A 17,621-nucleotide genomic window follows, 5' to 3' on the forward strand; every position below is an offset into this window, starting at 1 on the left:
CTGGCTGTTCGGGGGAAGTACGTGGTGTTGCACGATGGAAGCTAGTCTTGAAAAGCTTGCTAGTCTTATCCTAGTGCTATAGGTTTAATGAGACTGTAGCTTTTTCCTTTCCTGTTTGCAAAAGTTATTTGTAACAGCTGGTTTCTGCATCATTACAGATACTTGCAAGGTGACACGTGATGTCATTACTGAACCCAGTGATGCAGTTTGGGAGGAAGACTGGTGTGTGGCTTGCTTTTCTTTGCTGGGAAGAAATTGCACTTCAGAACATCTTAATTGAGTAGCTCTCCAGAGTATAGCCAAAGCAGCTTACTCAGTATGTTTCTGCAGAGTTGAGAAGCAGGTCAGCAGATACCTTTTTATAGCATTCTTATAACTGCAGGGACAGGGTTAGCATATTAATTTGGAGTGTGCCTCTAGAACAGTGACTGGAGAGAAGGCACTGCTTTCCAGCCCCTCTTGTAAGAAACTGCTGTTGTATGGCAACAACAATTAGCGACAAAAGCTAAGTAATCTCTGCTGTTCTAAGGCAAGGCAATTAATCATTAAATCAGAGTTGGAAAAGATCTTAGGTCATGCAGTGTAGTCCCTGCTATGCTTTGTTGTTTTGCTACAGTTCCTCTTATTGAGAGGAACTGATTTTAAACACTCCAAGCACTGGAGCTTCTGTCTTCCTCAGGAGAATTTTGTGCTGCTTAATAATTCTCACTATCAAGTTTTCCCAGACGTTTAGCCTAAATTTTTCCTCTTCTGGCTTGTCTCCATGACTTATACCCAAGCGTAGCATCTGGAATGGCTATGCTGCTGTCCCTTCCCCAGCTCTCCCCTCCCAGACTCAGAGGTGCATTTTTGGCTACTCACCCAGTCTGTTCAATCACATTTTGCAGAGCTGAATCACTTAAGTCCATCCACAAATCTGCTTTTGTCCCTCTGGCTTTGGTTTGAGCCTCTAGCTCAAACACTAGACACTCCAACTCGCGAGTATGACACCAGCAGTCGTAGCATGTGACAGCTCCCCATTACAGGGGACCGTTTCCTTCTTTTTTTTTTTTTTTTCTAGGTTGCACCATCATCATTTACGTGGTTTTAGTGGGCTTTAAACTAATCCCTTCTTAAGCTGGTTTGCACTGTGGGAATTAAATATAAGCTGCTACCTTTAGTGATGGCTCAAAGTAGAAACCCCACAGACTGTCACATCTACCTTTCTGCTGTTCTTTGCACTTCTGGGACCTTCCCAATTGCTAGAAGAGTTCATTTTGGAGCTTGATCTCCTACAACTTGTCCTCTGGCTTGCATGCATGTCTAATCAGCTGACTTGTGTTTGAATTCTCTGGTTTATTCCCCTCCCTTGTCTATCTGCAGCTGTTTTTACTGACGTTTGGGGGTGTCTTTCTGAATCTACCACTGTGGGACAATAGATTTTCTCAGCAGAACACTAATGTATGTAATTGTTAATGTGAATGGAGTTTGTCTTGGCATAAATCTTTGTAGCAGCAAATTTATTTCTTTGGCTCAGCATTTAGCATGGTCTGGTTTGTGTTTCAGCTGGGTGACAAATTGGAGAACTCCTTCTGGGATTTTTCAAAGGAAGTAGGAACTCGAACGGCTCCTGAAATTCAGGGCTCCCCACACAACCTCAATTCTATATCTCTCACAGGCTAAGTTCCCTTCATTGCAAGCAATGGCAGGTGTCTGCTGAACTGTACTCCCATGACAGGCTATTGCTATGCGGGATGATGTGAGGAGAGCGTGAGAGGCATAGAAATAAAGCCCAGAGCTACCTTTTTCTGTGCTGTATTATGACAGTGCACTTTCTCAGACCTCCAGTTTGCTCCTGCTGTACTGTCAGCTCTCAGCCTAGGGAAAACTGAAAGGGAGGTTGCTCTCTGTGTTAGCAGAGATTAGTCGGTAATGTGGCAAGCATGTGCGATAAAAGGCAATCCAGTGCATCTTCCTGGCTGGCAGAGTTTAATGACACTGCAAATTAAGTCTTTTGTCAAGTGATCTTTTTTTACCTGCCCTGATTGCTCTGTAGCAGGGCTTTCTTGTTCCAGGAATCAACACCCGGCACATGTTCGCTATATAGCTTTCCACTAAGGAAAGACAGGAGGCTTGGGAGATGCTGCAAGGAAGGTGCAGGCAATGGACTCGCTTCAGGCTTTCTAGAAAGTGTCTGGGCTGAGATACGACTAATCAAGGAGTCTGCATGTTCAGACATGACTGAAAGCTGGGGGTGAAAATAACACACGGGTTTGGAGCCGGGGAATTACAAGAGTGAGATGGCAAAGAGGAGTGATGGAGAAACTTATGTGCAATATGACAGACGTGATAGTAGCTGTGTGCAGCCAAGAGATATGAATGTACCTCGGAGGTGAAAGAAGTGAGGGGAGGGAGAGGCTGAATGGAGCAGAAAAGAGCAAGGATGCTGGCTGTGACCCCATCAGTGCAATTGGCTCTGAAGCAGCACAGTGAAATGCTCATAGGAGAAGATTGAGCAGCTTTTAGTGAAAATGGAGCGAGCACAGAGGGGTGAGACTGATCCTTGTCTGAGACTACCCAGAAGCTAAGCAACATCTCTCCAGGTAGTCTCACATTTAGAGCTGGCCTCTGCTCAGAGAGAACGCTCGGGGGTGCACGGGCAGGTGATGAGACTGTGCGAAATCTTGGGATCCCTTCGGACTTCCAGTTGATAAACTTTAACCACCCCTGTTTCTTCTGTAACAGGTGGCTGTGAAAAACAACATTGATGTCTTTTACTTCAGCTGCCTAATTCCTCTCAACGTGCTTTTCGTAGAGGATGGCAAAATGGGTGAGTGCTTTTAGGTCTGTGGTCAGCCTCCCTCAGCCAGACTGTGCTGGCTGTGCCCAGCTGGGTGCAGTTGTCCCATGGCTGAGATTCACTTGTGCTTGGCCGTGACCTCCATGCCAGTGCATCTCAGCAGTCTGAGTTGATCTGTAATGCTTTGGTAGCCTGTCTCCCTTGTCCTGCAACTCCAATAATTACCAGAACCCAAGACTTCTGCTCTGATTCTTTCTGCCAGACAAGGGGTGGATCTGTTTTCTTTGAAGCTGATTTTTTGGGGATTTTTTTGGAGGATTTAATTCACTCAAATAGGTCCAGGATTTGCCCCCATACCTCTTTCGCTGTAATTCATGTGTTCCCGGTCACCTTTATTAAAAACTGTTGTTTGAATTGGCTGGGAAGTTGCTGGAAAAGCAGCTTTCACTAACATAATCCTAAATGTGTGGCTCTCCTGCCTTCACCTATTCTTTGTTTGTAAGCAGCTCATATGGTAAAGACTGTCTCTGGTTTGGGGGCTCCAAAATCCATCAAAGCTTTGCTGCTTTTACAGTGAGACTGAGGTTGTTACAGGAGCAAATCCTGGATCTGACCACAGCAGGGCAAAATGTGACCAAAAGATCTTTTGTGTCTCTACCTTGTATCATTCTATGGTGAATTAATTAATGATCCAGTCCTGTGAGGATCCGGGAGTGCTGATCATCTTTCTCATTTCTAGAGCGCCAGGTCTTCCTTGCAACATGGAAAGATATTCCAAATGAAAACGAGCTTCAGTTCCAGATTAAAGACTGTCACCTGAATGCCGGTGAGTCGCTTAGTTCTACCCTGCTGAGAGCACTTCTGATGTGTGGTCACTAGACATCACCTTATTAATAGCATTGTCTATGGCTAACAGATAGGTGAGTATTGCACTTATGAACAGAACAGCTTTGGGTCCCAGGACTTGTTTCAGTCAAAAACTTTAGCTGAGTCCCCATAAAAGCACATCTAAAATCCCAGATTTTAGGTTTTACCTATCTTTTTCTTTGTTTCATTCTGGACTTTATATTCGTGTTTTCTCTTTTATATTTTGCTTCTCTGTAAAAGCTGCTCTTTTCAATAGAGCTGAATATGGTGTTGGGGCTGTACAGCAATCCTGTCCTGCTACTGTGTGTTTCAGTCAAGGTGTTTCAGCCCTGGCTTTAACCTACTGCATAATCCTGGGCCAGTCACTTCACCTTTCAGCATCTGCTTTCTTCTTTCTGTTGTGCAAGAGTAACCCTACGTACACTACGAAGGGTTTTGACATCTATGGAGGACAGGCCATGTGAGAAGAGTTTTGGTCTGCTGCTGTTAGCCGCTATATTGATGCATTTTGATGACACTCAGTCCCATTCAGCTCTGTGTTTAGTCATCTAGTTGCCTCTGTGATTATCCTACTTGTACATATGACCTTACTACTGCTGAAGGATGAGGGAGTGTAGAAAAAAAAAAGTGGAATGGGGCCAGTGTAGCAGCTTTGCTCCTCTTCAAGAGGTTCTGGACAGGAGCCAAGTGATTCTACCGAAAGCTGCTGTGTTTCACAGGGAAAGTGTCCCTATTGATTACAAACCCCATAACCTTTTTATTCTCTCATGTCTGCTGTTACACAATGAACACCCTCTTGCTTCAATTGCAGACAGAAACCATGGGTCTCTTTGTACTCGTAATTATTACTATTTTGGAATATAAAAGATGGAGCACGCAAGAGGGGGAAAAAATAGCAGCTGTTGGACCTTATGACTTGATTTCACTGTGGGGTTTCAAATGAGAACAACCTCTGCGCCTCCCCCAGTCCTCCCTCTGCTCCCGACCGAGCTTGGCATAGCCTCTTCCCCTGCACTGCAGTGCTGCTGCCGGTAATGCCTTCTGCCTCGGCCGTGTCCTAACTGCGCCGTCCGGGTCACTTCTCGTGTTTGGTGCTGGGGTGTTGTGGTGCTGGCTGGCGCAGGGTGTCCTTGGGAGGGAGAGGGGGCTGTGCATGGCTGAGATGATGAGCACTGGCGATCCTGCAGCCTGGCGTGTGCCCCCTTCTCGCTCCAGAAGAAAATGTTTGAAAATGTGGAGTGAGAGGCAGTGCTCCTCATTCAGGGAGGGTTTGCCAGCTCAGGACCAAACTGCTTGCCCAGGTCTGCTTGATTTGATGATACTCAGTGGAGAACATGTTACTACCTCGCAGGGAGAGCACGGGAACACCGGGCGGTTTCTCTGCAGTGGTATCCGCAGCCATTGCCAGGGCTCAGATGAGAAGAGGCTTCTGTCGGTGCTTTGGAAGAGCCCTGGACGCAGTGCCTCTCCTGAGCACGATCCATCACTCGGGATGCTCGGGGGTGTGCAGAATCTGCCAGCCTCTTTGGCTTATATACGGGAGAAAGTGGGTCATGTCTCATAAACAGATTTCAAACGCTTCCATCCACTGAAGCTTCTGTTTTTGTATTTCCGCTGCTGACACCTCCTCCCTCTTGTCACTATACCTGCCGTTTCCTTCCTTGACCACCTGGGCTTCAGCAAGGAGCAGGCCAATAGATTGCAGGGTGGAAAACTAGGGAAATCTTGTATGTTTGTCTTAGTCCTTTGTATTTTAACTAGCAAGGCAACCCTGACTCAGTCTAGTGCTTAGATGAAATCAAGGTAAGCAGCAACCTCCTCTAGTCCAGACCATCCTAAGAGCATCAAGTCTGTCTGTACAAGGATCAGCCAGGCCCTGAGCCCCGCAGAGGGCTGGGCTTCCAGCATCCTCAGGGATGGAGATGTCTCGCAGCGTGGCAAGTAGCTGATGGTACACACGGGTGGAGGCAAAATAAGCTGGATGACCTCTGATGACAGTTGAATCCTTCTTGCTACTAGTTTACATGAGAGCAAGGATGCGTGTCTGGCCACGTGTCACAGTAGGGCAATAATCTTTCAAGATTCACAATCTTGATTGTTTAAATCCAGTGAGAATAGCCTTGGTTTAAGGCACCTCCTTTTTTTCAAGAATAGCAACTCTGTGTTGAGTATAAAATCATTAGGAACTTGATCCTTGTGGAGGAAAGGCCGGTTCATGTTCAAAAGACTCTTGTAGGAAATGCCTAAGCAGAATAAAGCTCTCGACCTGGGCTGTCAGGTCTATTGTTCACTGACAAAACGCCGCCGCGTGCAGCTCTCATACCAATGCATACAATAAGGTACGCAACAGCTGCCGTGGCAGAACCGTGCAGAACAAAATCTACAGATTTCAGCGGCTCATAACTAAAACTTAGGAGGTGCTGGGTTTTTGCAGCCCTTCAGCACAGATGAAAAGCTTCCAAGCGCCGCTGGCTCCGCAGAGGTGTGCAGCCACCGTGTGAATCGTTATCCCTCCTCTCGCGCCCGCTCCGATAAGTAATTCATGCCTAGCGTGAGCCCACCCACTCGGTGGCGAGTTGCCGTTGAGGCTCGGGGACGCACTGCACCATTCATGCTTCGGTCTAACCGATTCCAGCCCAGTGACGCGAATTTAGCTGTGATCTAAAAATACCTCTGCTCCCAGCTGATGCGCCCTAATCGCAGCACTACCAGCCACTTAGAGTCGCGTGGCTGCAGCAGGCGTCGGACAGATGGAGCAGAGCATGCCGAACGGTGCACGGCTCCTGCTGGGCAGAGGGCTGATCAGAAGTGCGGCCCCCGTACCCTCGGTGTCTGGCTTCTTTTCTCCCAGCTGCAAAGAGCCTTTGTTTTCCTGAGCGCTCAGATCTGCGCTGTTTCTGCACCATGTGAGAAGTGGGGCTGAAGTTGCGTGCAGGCATGCAGGAGGCCCAAGCCAGCAGCTAAGCAGGGGATGCTGATTTTCTTCACTGGATAAATTGAAATTTGAGTTGTTTTAAACCAAAATCAAACCGGGTTGAAACAGGGATTTTTAGGGGGCTGGGATTTTGTCTGTCAGGAAAGCAGCTTGTGCATTTCTTGTACATCCAGGGCTGGCTGGCTGTCACTGTGCAGCAGTCACCTTACAGCACCTCCGGTGTAAACTGCAGGCTTTTCCCCAGGTTATTTCTTTTGTTCCTTCAAACAAAAAGGAGATAGACATGGTCGGTCAGTGGAGATGCTTCTGCCTGAGTCTGTGCTCCCAGGCCTTTGTAGGCAAGAGATCCACCCTGTGCCCAGGAGGCAAGCCAATTAGGACTGACTCAAACTTTGATGGCTTGCAACAGGAATGGCAGAAAAAGCTCCGGTCCCTGGCAGTTCACCCCATAACAGGGCACAGAACAACCAGAAAATCTGGCTGCTGCAGCTGGCCCACGGCACCACAAGCTGCAGCCCAGGACAAGGTGCCAGGCTGTGGGCTGAGGAGCAGGTACTCTTAAATGGTCAGAGCTTGCCACTCTGATCCCCATCTCCAGCATCTTTGTTTCCAAAAAAAAAAAAAAAAAAAAAGCAAATCCTGGACCCTTGAAGGTATTCCCACAGTTCCCAGTGACTCAGTGAGAGGTGAATGCTTATTTCTGGATGAGGGATTTGGGGCTCAGGTTCCCAGCGGTGAGGGCCGGCACCAGCCTGTGGCTGTTCTTTAGGGATGGAGCCGTATGGCCATGGAGGAGCGAGTCTCTGGAGTTGTGTAGTGGGACCAAGGTGTACTTAGGATGCACTGCACATCTCGAATTAATTAGAGCTCCATTTCATGCATCTGCCTCTTAGGAAGAGGTTATGATAGAAAACCACATTCAGAAATACAACTTGTAGTGAAAACACAAGGTCATGGTTATACCTCAGCGTTCTCATCTTTTATGAATCCAGTGCTAAATTAATTGATTTTGGGTTTTTTAATTAAAATATAAGAATCTAGTGCATAAAGATAGATTCATAGACTGTTACAGCTCAAGTAATTTGGGTGCTGCTGGTACAACTATACCAACTGAAGTTTCCCCTGCAACTGAACATGTGCTAAAGCTCAGTCTGCCTTGTTTGCACTGTTTTTTCAAGATGCTAAGTTTGATTAAATTTTAAAGGACCATTACATTAAGCTAAGATATGCAAATCAGATTAGCTAAATGTTTTTCTTTTTTTAAATTCCACTTACCCAAACCCACAGAGTGAAAGAGGACAAGCTGACTCGTACATGGAGACTGAATGCCGTTAACAAGGAGGCAATTAGTTGCTTTGCTGTTCAGCAGTTCAGGAGCTTTGGTTTTGCTTATTGCTGGGCCACAATGTGGTGTGAAACAACAGCTGTAGTGTCTGGAGTTGAATGTGGCTTTATTGCTATGCATTGGTCACTTTAATCCCCCCCCCCCCCGAGTAATTTGCTAATGCTAGAACAAAGAGAAATTGGATTTTCTTGCTGGAACAACCTGTGACAATCATATGCAAACTTCCCTGGTAAATTTTTTTTTTTGTATGCGCAAATCTAGTAACCTGATCGTTATTTAAATTATAGAACCCATGCATATTACATGTGTTGGAAATGAATGTACTGTCATAATATTGACCAAAGTGCCTCCCCGCTGGATCCGAGTCTACGGATGCGTTTGGTATTTGAATGCAGTTCTTGGCTGGATGCTCAGAACCATTCAGGTGTTACTAGAAACGGTGTGGGGATGTTTTCAGCTACCACAGCATAAAATATAGGGATTAAATTTCACTTCCTGATATCCAGTGCTCGTTGCAAAATGCCATGAAGGTCCAAGTTCAGAAAAGGTATGTTGTTGGTGTTAATTGTGCGTGTCCTTTGTGAAAACTCCTGTTGTTGCCAAATGGTTATCTTGGCTGTTTGAGTTTGGAAATGAAATTCTTCAGCTATATGGGTAGAAGATTTAAGCTTGTCCTTTGCTTAAAGGAAAGTGCTGTTGAAAAGAACTTGATTACTTCAGTGCAAGGGAGGAGACCTTGTCCATATGTTCTTCCCTGTGTGCCTGTGTTTCCACGTGTGCTATTTAGTTGTTGGACTGAGGTAGGGTAAAGAATTCTGTTTAAAAAAGAAAACAAACAAGCAAAACAAAAAAAAACAAATTACCCTGAAATATGGACTGTTGTCAGAGGCTTCCCTGGCCTTGATGATGAGGAAATCTTTCTGTATCTTTACATTGTGCTTCAAGAGTTTTGAGAATAAGGATTGAGCCAAAAGAAAAAAGCCCTGTGAAAAGTTGCTTAGCAAGGTCAGATGTGGGCTCTGCCGACTCGCACAAGGACTGGTGTGGCTCAGAGTCACCAGACCCCACGTGTGCCTGGGTCAGCGCGGCTCAGCCCTCCGCCTGCCTGTGCCAGGCACTAACCGGGGCTTCGGTAGGTGCCGCGCTCTCGGTTGTAAACCAGCAGCCTTGCTCAGAGCTGGGCTCAGCTCTCTGCTCCCAGCAAATATCTGCCTTTTTCTCTTTTTCTTTTTTTTTTTAATAGGCTGTGCTGTCACATGGCATTAGTGGTCCTGCCTTCAGCCAGGCTCAGCCTGGCACCGTTGCTTAGCAACTCTGCCCGATCTCCAAAATCCTGACACTGGGGAGCACAGGAGGGATGGGAGCTGCTACCTGGGGGGAGAGGGGGTACACTCTCACCAGTCCCCAAATCTGTGCTGAGAGAGGGGGCAGGAGGAGTCGGGCGAGCTGAGCATCAGCACTCCAGCCTGCTCACGATTGCTCCGGGTGTCTGGCAGAGACAGGGTATGTTTTGTAGGGTTTCTTGCATTCTTCAGGGGGTAACTGAGATCAGACAAGGAGGCAGAAAACAGACTTTCCTAGGAGTTTGCCCTGCCTCAGTTTCCCTCCCTGTACCCCCTCACAGTCAGAGTTTTGGGGCAGGAGAATGGACGGTAAGGGTGGCAAGAGGTGATGCCAGGCTGGAGCTGTGCCGCCATGGCCATTCCCTTCCGTGCCTGACAGAGCATCCCCCATCCCTGCACAGAAATCTGCCCCCCAGCAGAGACAACGACTGTTTAAATTGCAAGAGGTGCCATCTCATGGTTGAAGGCTTTGGCGCGAGAGCAGCCGCTCTGCGGCCCCACCTCGCCTGCTGTGCCCCCGAAGCATAGCTCTCCTGGATGGCAGGAGCGCTCCCCTCCTCTGCGGTCACACTGCGTGACGGGGTACAAGCCGCATGGCTGCCAAAATTACAACTTCCCGCTTGCAGCCTTGCTTCCGACCCTGCTCCCACGCTCCCTGGGGAATGCCTTTGCTCTGACAGCATCCCCCGGTGGAGGGGGAGACTGCTGCCGGCAGGAATAACGATTGCTGGAGAAAGTCTGAGACCCTTGCCAGCAATTCCCCTTCCAGGATACATGTCCAGAGGGGCTTCAGACCGGTTAAAACTGGGCAAACAAAACCACATTTAATACCAACATCCCTTACAAACAAGGATGCGCTCTCTGAGCTGGCGCTTCTGTTGAACACAAGCAAAGCCCTGGAGGCTGTTCTCTCTGCCTGGGGGGGCATGAGGAGATGGGAATTTGGGCTTCATCCCTAGTGGGTGATGTCCCTCCAGCGCAGGCTTCTGCCAGCTGCGCTCCCTGCAAGCAGAGGACTGCTCTGCATCGCCCGTTCCCCTAATCTGGATGAGTTTGTTGTACAGAGGAGGAGTGAGTAGAGGTGGGAGGAGGAGACAGAGGGAATGAGGGGTTTTTAAGCAAAGGATCTCATTAGTTACTTATATCTGCCAGTTTCCATAGTAACCGAGGAAGAGAGGAAACCTAAATCTGAGTGTGTCTGGGTAGCTGGATGCCTGAACCCTCCGCAACCTGCACGCAGCCGCTCTGAAGCCTGGGGAGCGAAGGGGTTCAGCCCAGCCATGGGCAAAGGGTCCAGGCTGCCCGTGGAGCTGCTCCACAGCTCTGGTTATCAACGCTGCCCTGGGGAGAGGCAGCGGGTCCAGGTCGCTGCATTAGGGCGTGATTTGTGGGGCCCTTTTCTTTCCTGCTTTTACCATTCCCTGGTGCACGAACAGACTCTGCTGTCCCCTCTCTAATCCCTCCGTGCACCAGAACAGGCTTGCATCTGTTCTCAAATCCGGCACTGATGCCGGTGGATCTCAGTGTTCATACGTGCAGGGATGAATTGCAGCTGCATGGTTGCTTCACGCCGCTTCTCTGCTGCTGTCCTGCTCCTCGTGCTCCTTGAAATGGATCCCATGTTCCCAATCTCTTGGATTTCAGTGCAAAATTAAGGCCACTTCTCTCCCCTGCTTTTTGTCAAAAGTGCCCAACCTGCTGCTAATGGCCCAGCATAGACAGGGTGTTCCTCCCCAGCCCCAGCTGAGAGCTTGAAGGGTTAAATTTCTCCTGTTGGGCACCAGGAATGGGAATTTACCAGTGATGTTGTCAGGTGTGGAGTCCTCCTCCCTGAGCCTTCCACCCAAAGTGTGAACGTGCCCCTTTTGCTGGCACCCAAAGGCTGAGGTTTGCCCTGCTCTGTGCTGAGAAACCCTCTGGCATCCAGAAGCTGCTCGTTTGGGTCTTTGTTCTGCGGATTTGTTTCTGTTCTTGTTTTTCTGAAAGGTCCCTTAGAAATAACGCGTGGTGTGGTTACATCCATACAGGCCCTCAGGTGAAATCACGCATCTTCTGTGAGTGCTGAGGTCGTACAGTGTGTTAAAACTGTATCACAGCCCTGTGATGTCTAGAGACAGCTGTCTGTGGGTTTTTACCCTTTCAAGTGCTTGCTTTAAAAAAAAGAGGAAAGGATTTTTACTACCTCGTAGGACATTGGTTTGGCCAGAGGTGTCTGTGTGTGAGAGGTGGGAGCAGGAGGGAGCTGTCATGGTTGGGACGGGACCTCAGAACTAGGCACCCGAGCGAGTCTCAGGCAGTGATCTTTGTTCTTCTCCGCCTTCATCTTCTGACTTTTGGCTGCCTCCAGCTTAGCCTGCCTGGAGCTTGTTGGGGGTTACAGATAGAGCAGAGTCCTCTTGCCCTCTGAGCTGCAGACTCGCGCCTTGATAAAGGCAGTAAGTCCTGAGTGACCCTGAGCAGTGAGCAGTAAGTGAAAGCCCTGCAAGATGGGCTAATACTTCACAAGGGATCACAGCCTGAAAGGAATGAGGTGGGTTCATGGCAGCAAACAGGAATTTTTTCTCCTTGTGTCATGTCTGCTTCTGTCCCCAGGGAAAACTCTGGGACAGAAGTCAGCATTTCCTTGTGCACTTGCATCCTGGGAATGCTCCTCTGGGCTCTCCTGTCTCCACAGATGATGAATCTGAATTAACAAATGTTTTTCTTCCTTCTCTCTGAAGACACCGTCTCCAGCAAACTGCAGAACAATAACGTCTACACCATTGCCAAGAGGAATGTGGAGGGTCAGGACATGCTCTATCAGTCTCTGAAGCTCACCAATGGAATCTGGATCTTGGCTGAGCTTCGCATTCAGCCGGGGAACCCAAACTACACGGTGAGGTGTCAAACGCGGAGCAGTTTCTCCCTGCTTTGCCTAATGTGCTTGTTTTGGGGGAGATCCTGTTAATTTGACTGAGAGGGGTTAGGAGTGCCCACCGAACTGGAAAAAAAGTGAGAAACAACAGAATTACACTGCTCTGTTACCAGTGAGCTGGGACAATGCCCACTCAGCAATGAGCAGTTACTTGCCAAGGTTACCCAGAGATAAAGCCAAGAGACATTAGCGAGAAAGCATTGCCAGGACGCCCTTCCCCCTCTCATAAACAAGGAGAAATTTATGTCCTGCCGCGTTCCTGCAGCGGAGACCGGCTGTCTGGATGTCAGAGCCTCTTTGGCCTTGTGCTGGCATCAACCTATGGCTGGTGGGAAGGTGCGGTCTGTCCTGCATCCTGCACCCGTATAGCTATTCCCTTTGCTTTTGCTCCCCTTCTGTGTGTCTGTCTAAGCATCCTGGTGTTAGAGGATTTATCTCCTGTTGGAAGCTGTTCCAGGAGTTTCAAGAGAAATCCATGGTCTGGGGACCTGCAGGGTGAAAGCAAGCGATAGAAGGTGATTTAAAGTGTTTGCTCAAGGATTGATGCCGCAAGCCTGGTCTCAGCCCGATCCTTGCTTTAGATAGGGGTGACAGCCAAGTTTGTGTCCATCAGGACTGAGCAGCAAATCGTTAGAAGCCGCTGGGCTTAGTGCTGTGATTTACAACGTGGGGGCAAGCAAGTCCCTTGTCTGGGGTCTGGGGCGATGTCCCCTTCCTTCGTGCCCACAGAGGTTCCTACATTTGTTAAGGAATTTGGGAACACCACAGTGTTTGCTTTCACGTACCTCCTCCTGCTTGTGGCAAGCTCTGACAAGGCAGTTCAGTGTTGGTGATGAAGGAAGCAGTACCCAGGAGAAATGTTCTGGGTGAAATGTTCTGGGTGACTTTGTCATCAGCCACATCCATGATCTGTCCAACCCATGCTGTAGGTCAGACATTTCCAGTTGCCTTTGTGGAGATGGTTGAAAGCTTCTGCTTTCCTTTGCACCGCTGCTAACCTCTCCTCTCCTCCTCTCCGCAGCTCTCCCTGAAATGCCGAGCTCCCGAAGTGTCCCAGTACATCTACCAGGCTTACGATGCCATCTTGAAAAACTAACAGGAGATCAGCCTGTGCCTCGCCCTGCAGAAGGAGGGGGGAGAAAGGGGTCCCCAGATCCTCCTTCACCGCTAATGCGGGGAAAAGCACTCTTAACTGGAAGCAGCTGTATTCATGTGTAGGATTTCAGTCAAAGGCACTGATTAAACAAGGTAGCAATTAGTATCCACGTGCTAATGATGATAGGGAACAAACCCCTTTGATATTTTTAGCGTCCATGGAGTTTGTAACCACTGCTTCCGACTACTCCCACGTCCCCCTCGCCCCTCACTCGTTGTCCGTTCTCGTGGGCTTCTCCATTTTGTGCCAATGTTCAATGTTTTCTAAATGGCTTTAGGCGTAGTTACGATTTTGTAAAATACCGCTCATTGAAAAAAACAAGCAAAAACCACACATCGGCTCATTAAAATAAGGCAAAAGTGTCGAAAACATACACTGCACTTTATTTTATATTTTTATACATTTTTTTTGAGTTTTTCTATTGTAATTGGCTTAAAGGGAAGGTGATTCCAAGGAAGTATTGGGAGCCCTGCAAGGAAGTCGGGCTCTAGCAGCGTGAGCACGACCTCGGAGAACTAGGAACAGAGCCATCAGTTCGGTCCGTGGAGGCAGATGGAGCCCTAAAGAGAGGGGGTTTTTTTATTACACTTGTGCTGGCAGACTCAGCTCCGCTTTTAATGGTGTGTTTTCACTCCAACCATCTCCCTGGCTCATTACCTGCCGATTTGAGAAGCGAGGCTGCTCTTGTGTGGGGAGGAGCTGCGGACTTAGAGTGGTAGCGGGACAGCGGTGGATGTAACGAAGGAAACGAGCCTGCTCTTGGAGCAAAAGGCTCTTGCCAGAGCTCCAGGTGCAGTCTCTGCATCCTCACCCATCCGCAGCCCCTCTTCTTGTTCTTTCCGTGCCTGCTACAGCCGAACTGCCTTCTCGGCCATCCCCTGAGCTGTGCCACCCTCACCCGGCGCTGTGCTAACCCCCAGCCATCCCCGAGGCTCGCAGTGGTAAATCCAAACGTGGAGGTGCTGCTTCACCCCCCGGGCTGCAGGCATCAGTGTGCCCCTATGGAGAGGTGCTGCTGCTGGCGGTGTCCTGGGGTGCCACGGGGAGCGGAGCGGCTCTCCCTGTTCCCCTGCTATCCCCCAAACCTGGGCTGTGGCACAACGGGGGATGGTTTGGGCTCCGCAGTGTTTGTGCCCTGCCTGCCCGGGGGCTTCGGGTCCCACCTGGGCTGAGTCAAGCAGATCTTGGAGGCGTTTCTTCCAGTTGCAGCTTGGCTCTTTGTGCCCAGAGGCACATGGTAATGAGGGCCAGTCAGGTTCCTGCTCTCACCCCCTGTCCCAAGCAGCCCCATGCCCTGGCCCCTCTTTTCCTCCCTGTCCTTAGGGCCAGGACTGCTTCCCTTTCCTGTCCACGGCTGTGGACTCACCATGTTGCAACCACTAAGTGCTGCGGCCACAGCAGTGAAAGCAAAGCCTCTTGCATGTCCTTGCTCCATCCATAGCTTGTCCTGCTTAAACCAAGCCACTAACCAGAACAGCTTTGCCCTCCCCAGCATGCTTTGACACCATCTCCTCCCCAGTCAGCAAAGCTCTTGTGCATAGCAACCCCCATGTTGTCTTTTTAGATGCCACATTTAAAGTCAATAAATGTTTTACGGTGGGAGATGGTTCATCAGGGCTTTGGCACTGTCTGCAACCAAGAAGCCAGTGCTGGGAAAAGGTCGTGATGCCCTGGAAGAGACTCCAGCAGGGCCTGGGAGCTGCAGGACCCTGAGGAAGGTGGGGTCCCTGTGTAGGAACCCCTGTGCTCTGGCTGGGGAAAAAGTGGGGCAGAGCTGGAGCAATCCAGCCCTGGAGCCCTGCCCACGTGTGCTGAGAGGTGATTTGTTCCAAGCCCTGTGGGGGCACTGCAAAAATCATTAATAGAGCAATTAATGAAGCATCAGTGGCGCTGAGCGCAATGCTGTGTCGGGGCAGGGAGGAGATGGCAGAGGGTCAGGAACAAACGAGCCTCCGCTAACCAGCGGTGTAGCTTTGATGTGGGGAGGGGGATGCTGAGCACTCCCTTCTCTTGCCAAATTTCTTCCCAGCTTTCCGGGCGGGTGGGTGTCTGCGCTGCAGGGCAGAGCCTGGGCTCGGTCAGCGCTGTTTCGCCCTTCTCTCCCACCGTGCCGCTCACTCGAGTGTTCGCCGCGTAGTTGTGTTGCTCTTCAGGCTTTACCTGCCGTCCGTGTCAATAAACTCATTTCCATGATGCTGCGGTTCTGTGTGGCTCTGTGGGGCTGGGGAGAGGATCTGATTCTCCTGCTTTTGGCCCTGATGCCGGAGCAGGCAGGGCTGAAGGCTGGATTTGGTGGGATTTGCTCACTGGGAGCTTTTCGTCCTCTTTTCGCCTGTCACTTTTCTACAGTGGATACCCCCCCCCCAAACAGGGGCTTGCATGGTGAGGAGGTGGCAAACATCTTTGGCATCTGCCTCTGGCTGCTGCTCTGTTCTCATGTCAAAGGGCAGCGTGGAAAGGGCCCTGGGTTGCAGGGAGCACTAGTACCTTGGCATGGCCAGCCTCTGATGAGGAGCGGGAGGAAGATGGATGTACCCACTTAGCCCTCTCTGGGCCGCACGTGGGCTTTGTGTAATGTGACCTGCTTTCCCTGCAAGAGAATGATAAAATCGTGTGAGTCGGTGATGCATTCAGATTGCTCTGGACCAGTGCTGGGATCTCCTAGAGGGCTTTGCCATCACTGTGGTCCTCTCTCGGGCAGGATGGGCTGGGCTGCAAAACCTCTGAACCAGGTCAGAGCCAAGCTCAGGTGGCCCCAAACTCGGCCCTCAAAGCTGCCAGAAATGCAACAGCGGAAGCAGGTTTGGGATGTGCCCCTCCCCAGCAGAGCAGCTCTTTCTCTCACCCCTGCCCAGCCTTGGCTTAGTGGCACGTGCAGATAAGGTGACTTCTGCCCTCTGAGGACCTGGGGTGGCAGCTCCCTGTCAGCCCGCGGTGCCCTGCACGGGGGTGGTTTTGTGTTAGCAGCTGGTGTATGTGTCTAGTAGCAACAGTGACAGGCTGGTTTGGGGTCACTAACGTTGCTGTCGTGTCCCTTCACGTCCCCCTGATGTGCCTGGGATGGGCTGCACGCCCCTGGGAGGGGATGGGACGGGCTGGGATGGGATGGGATCGTCATTCCCTGCTGTGGGTCTGCTCCTGCCGCGGTGCTGGGGGTGAGCCTGGGGCAGCATTTGGCCCAACAGGAACAAAAGCTGCTGCGAGATGCTCAGGGCTCTGCTGTGTCGGCCACTGTCCCCTTTGTGTCCCATGGCAAAGGGAAAGGCTTCTCCCTCCCTCCCCATTCTGCTAGGGGCTCCTCAGGGAGAAATTGGTCTTCCCCGCTGCTCTGGATTTGCAGGCACACTCATGGCCAGTAAATGGGGACACACCAACCCCAGGCCATGCTGTACCTTGCAAACTGGGTTTGCTTCATTAGCATCGTTAATCTCCGGTGCTGGTATCTCAAGGTACACAGGTGATGCTGCGGGCTGGGAGCTGCCACACGGGTGGATGCTTCCCAAAGCCTTCCCCATTCCCGAGGCCCACGCCATGGGGCAGGGACCTCCCGGGTTGCTCCTTACTGCTCCGGCTGGAGATGGGGCCAGCCCTGATGCTCTGCGTGGGCTCCCCAAACGCCCTGCTGCTCCCGCCAGCCTTGCACACATCCTGCTCCGTGCCTGTGTGTGCTACGAGCCAGCACGGGGGGAGGCAAGGACTTACCGGAGGATTTTGGTGGCTGTGGCAGAGGTGGGGCTGACCACAGCCCCCCCAAGCCATCAGCCCTGCCTGTCCCCTGCTGCCGCCTGCGTGCCAGGACACAGAAGCTCTTTGACAGATGATTTTTTACATTTGTGTCGGTCTCCTGCTGCTGAGGCTGGGATAAGCCTCCCAGCCAGCGGGGACATGCCAGGATCCAGCCCCGCTCCCCTCCCCCCTCCTTCGTATATTAAATTTCACAAATAAAACTGCAAGTGAAGAGCATCTTGGAGGGAACTGCTAAAAATAGCCCCGAGGCTGGAGCCCGAATTGTGCGGGCGAGTTCATGTGCAGCCACGATCCCTGCCCTCTCCCAGAAATATTTCAGGGCTCAGGGCTGTTTTATGGCGATGCGGGGAAGGGGAGCTGGGGAGCTATGGAAGCAGAGCAGCATCTAGGGCTGGTAATTACCCCCAGGGACACCTAAGTATTTCCCTAGCTGCGAGCATCAGGCAGCTCTGCAGAGAAATAAAGTCCAAATCTCTGAAAGCTTGGGTGCAACCTGAGACACGGAAAAGGGGCTCTGACTCCCTTCGCCTGGTGC

At 50.5% G+C, this 17,621-nt stretch overlaps 1 protein-coding gene across 3 annotated transcripts in view; it reads left to right on the top strand.

Annotated features, from left to right (window-relative positions):
* Positions 1–13,712, top strand: part of AP2B1 (adaptor related protein complex 2 subunit beta 1) — a 79,580-nt gene extending 65,868 nt beyond the window's left edge. For all 3 annotated transcript variants that reach the window (XM_075771325.1, XM_075771327.1, XM_075771326.1), the window contains 4 exons: positions 2,725–2,809; positions 3,519–3,605; positions 11,990–12,144; positions 13,205–13,712. In XM_075771325.1, the coding sequence (XP_075627440.1) occupies positions 2,725–2,809; positions 3,519–3,605; positions 11,990–12,144; positions 13,205–13,279 (402 nt within the window). In that variant the 3' untranslated portion in view covers positions 13,280–13,712. The remainder of the gene's footprint in view (positions 1–2,724; positions 2,810–3,518; positions 3,606–11,989; positions 12,145–13,204) is intronic.
* The last annotated feature ends 3,909 nt before the right edge of the window (positions 13,713–17,621 follow it).

The sequence above is a fragment of the Balearica regulorum genome, chromosome 19, assembly GCF_011004875.1.
Source record: "Balearica regulorum gibbericeps isolate bBalReg1 chromosome 19, bBalReg1.pri, whole genome shotgun sequence".
Lineage (NCBI taxonomy): Eukaryota > Metazoa > Chordata > Aves > Gruiformes > Gruidae > Balearica > Balearica regulorum.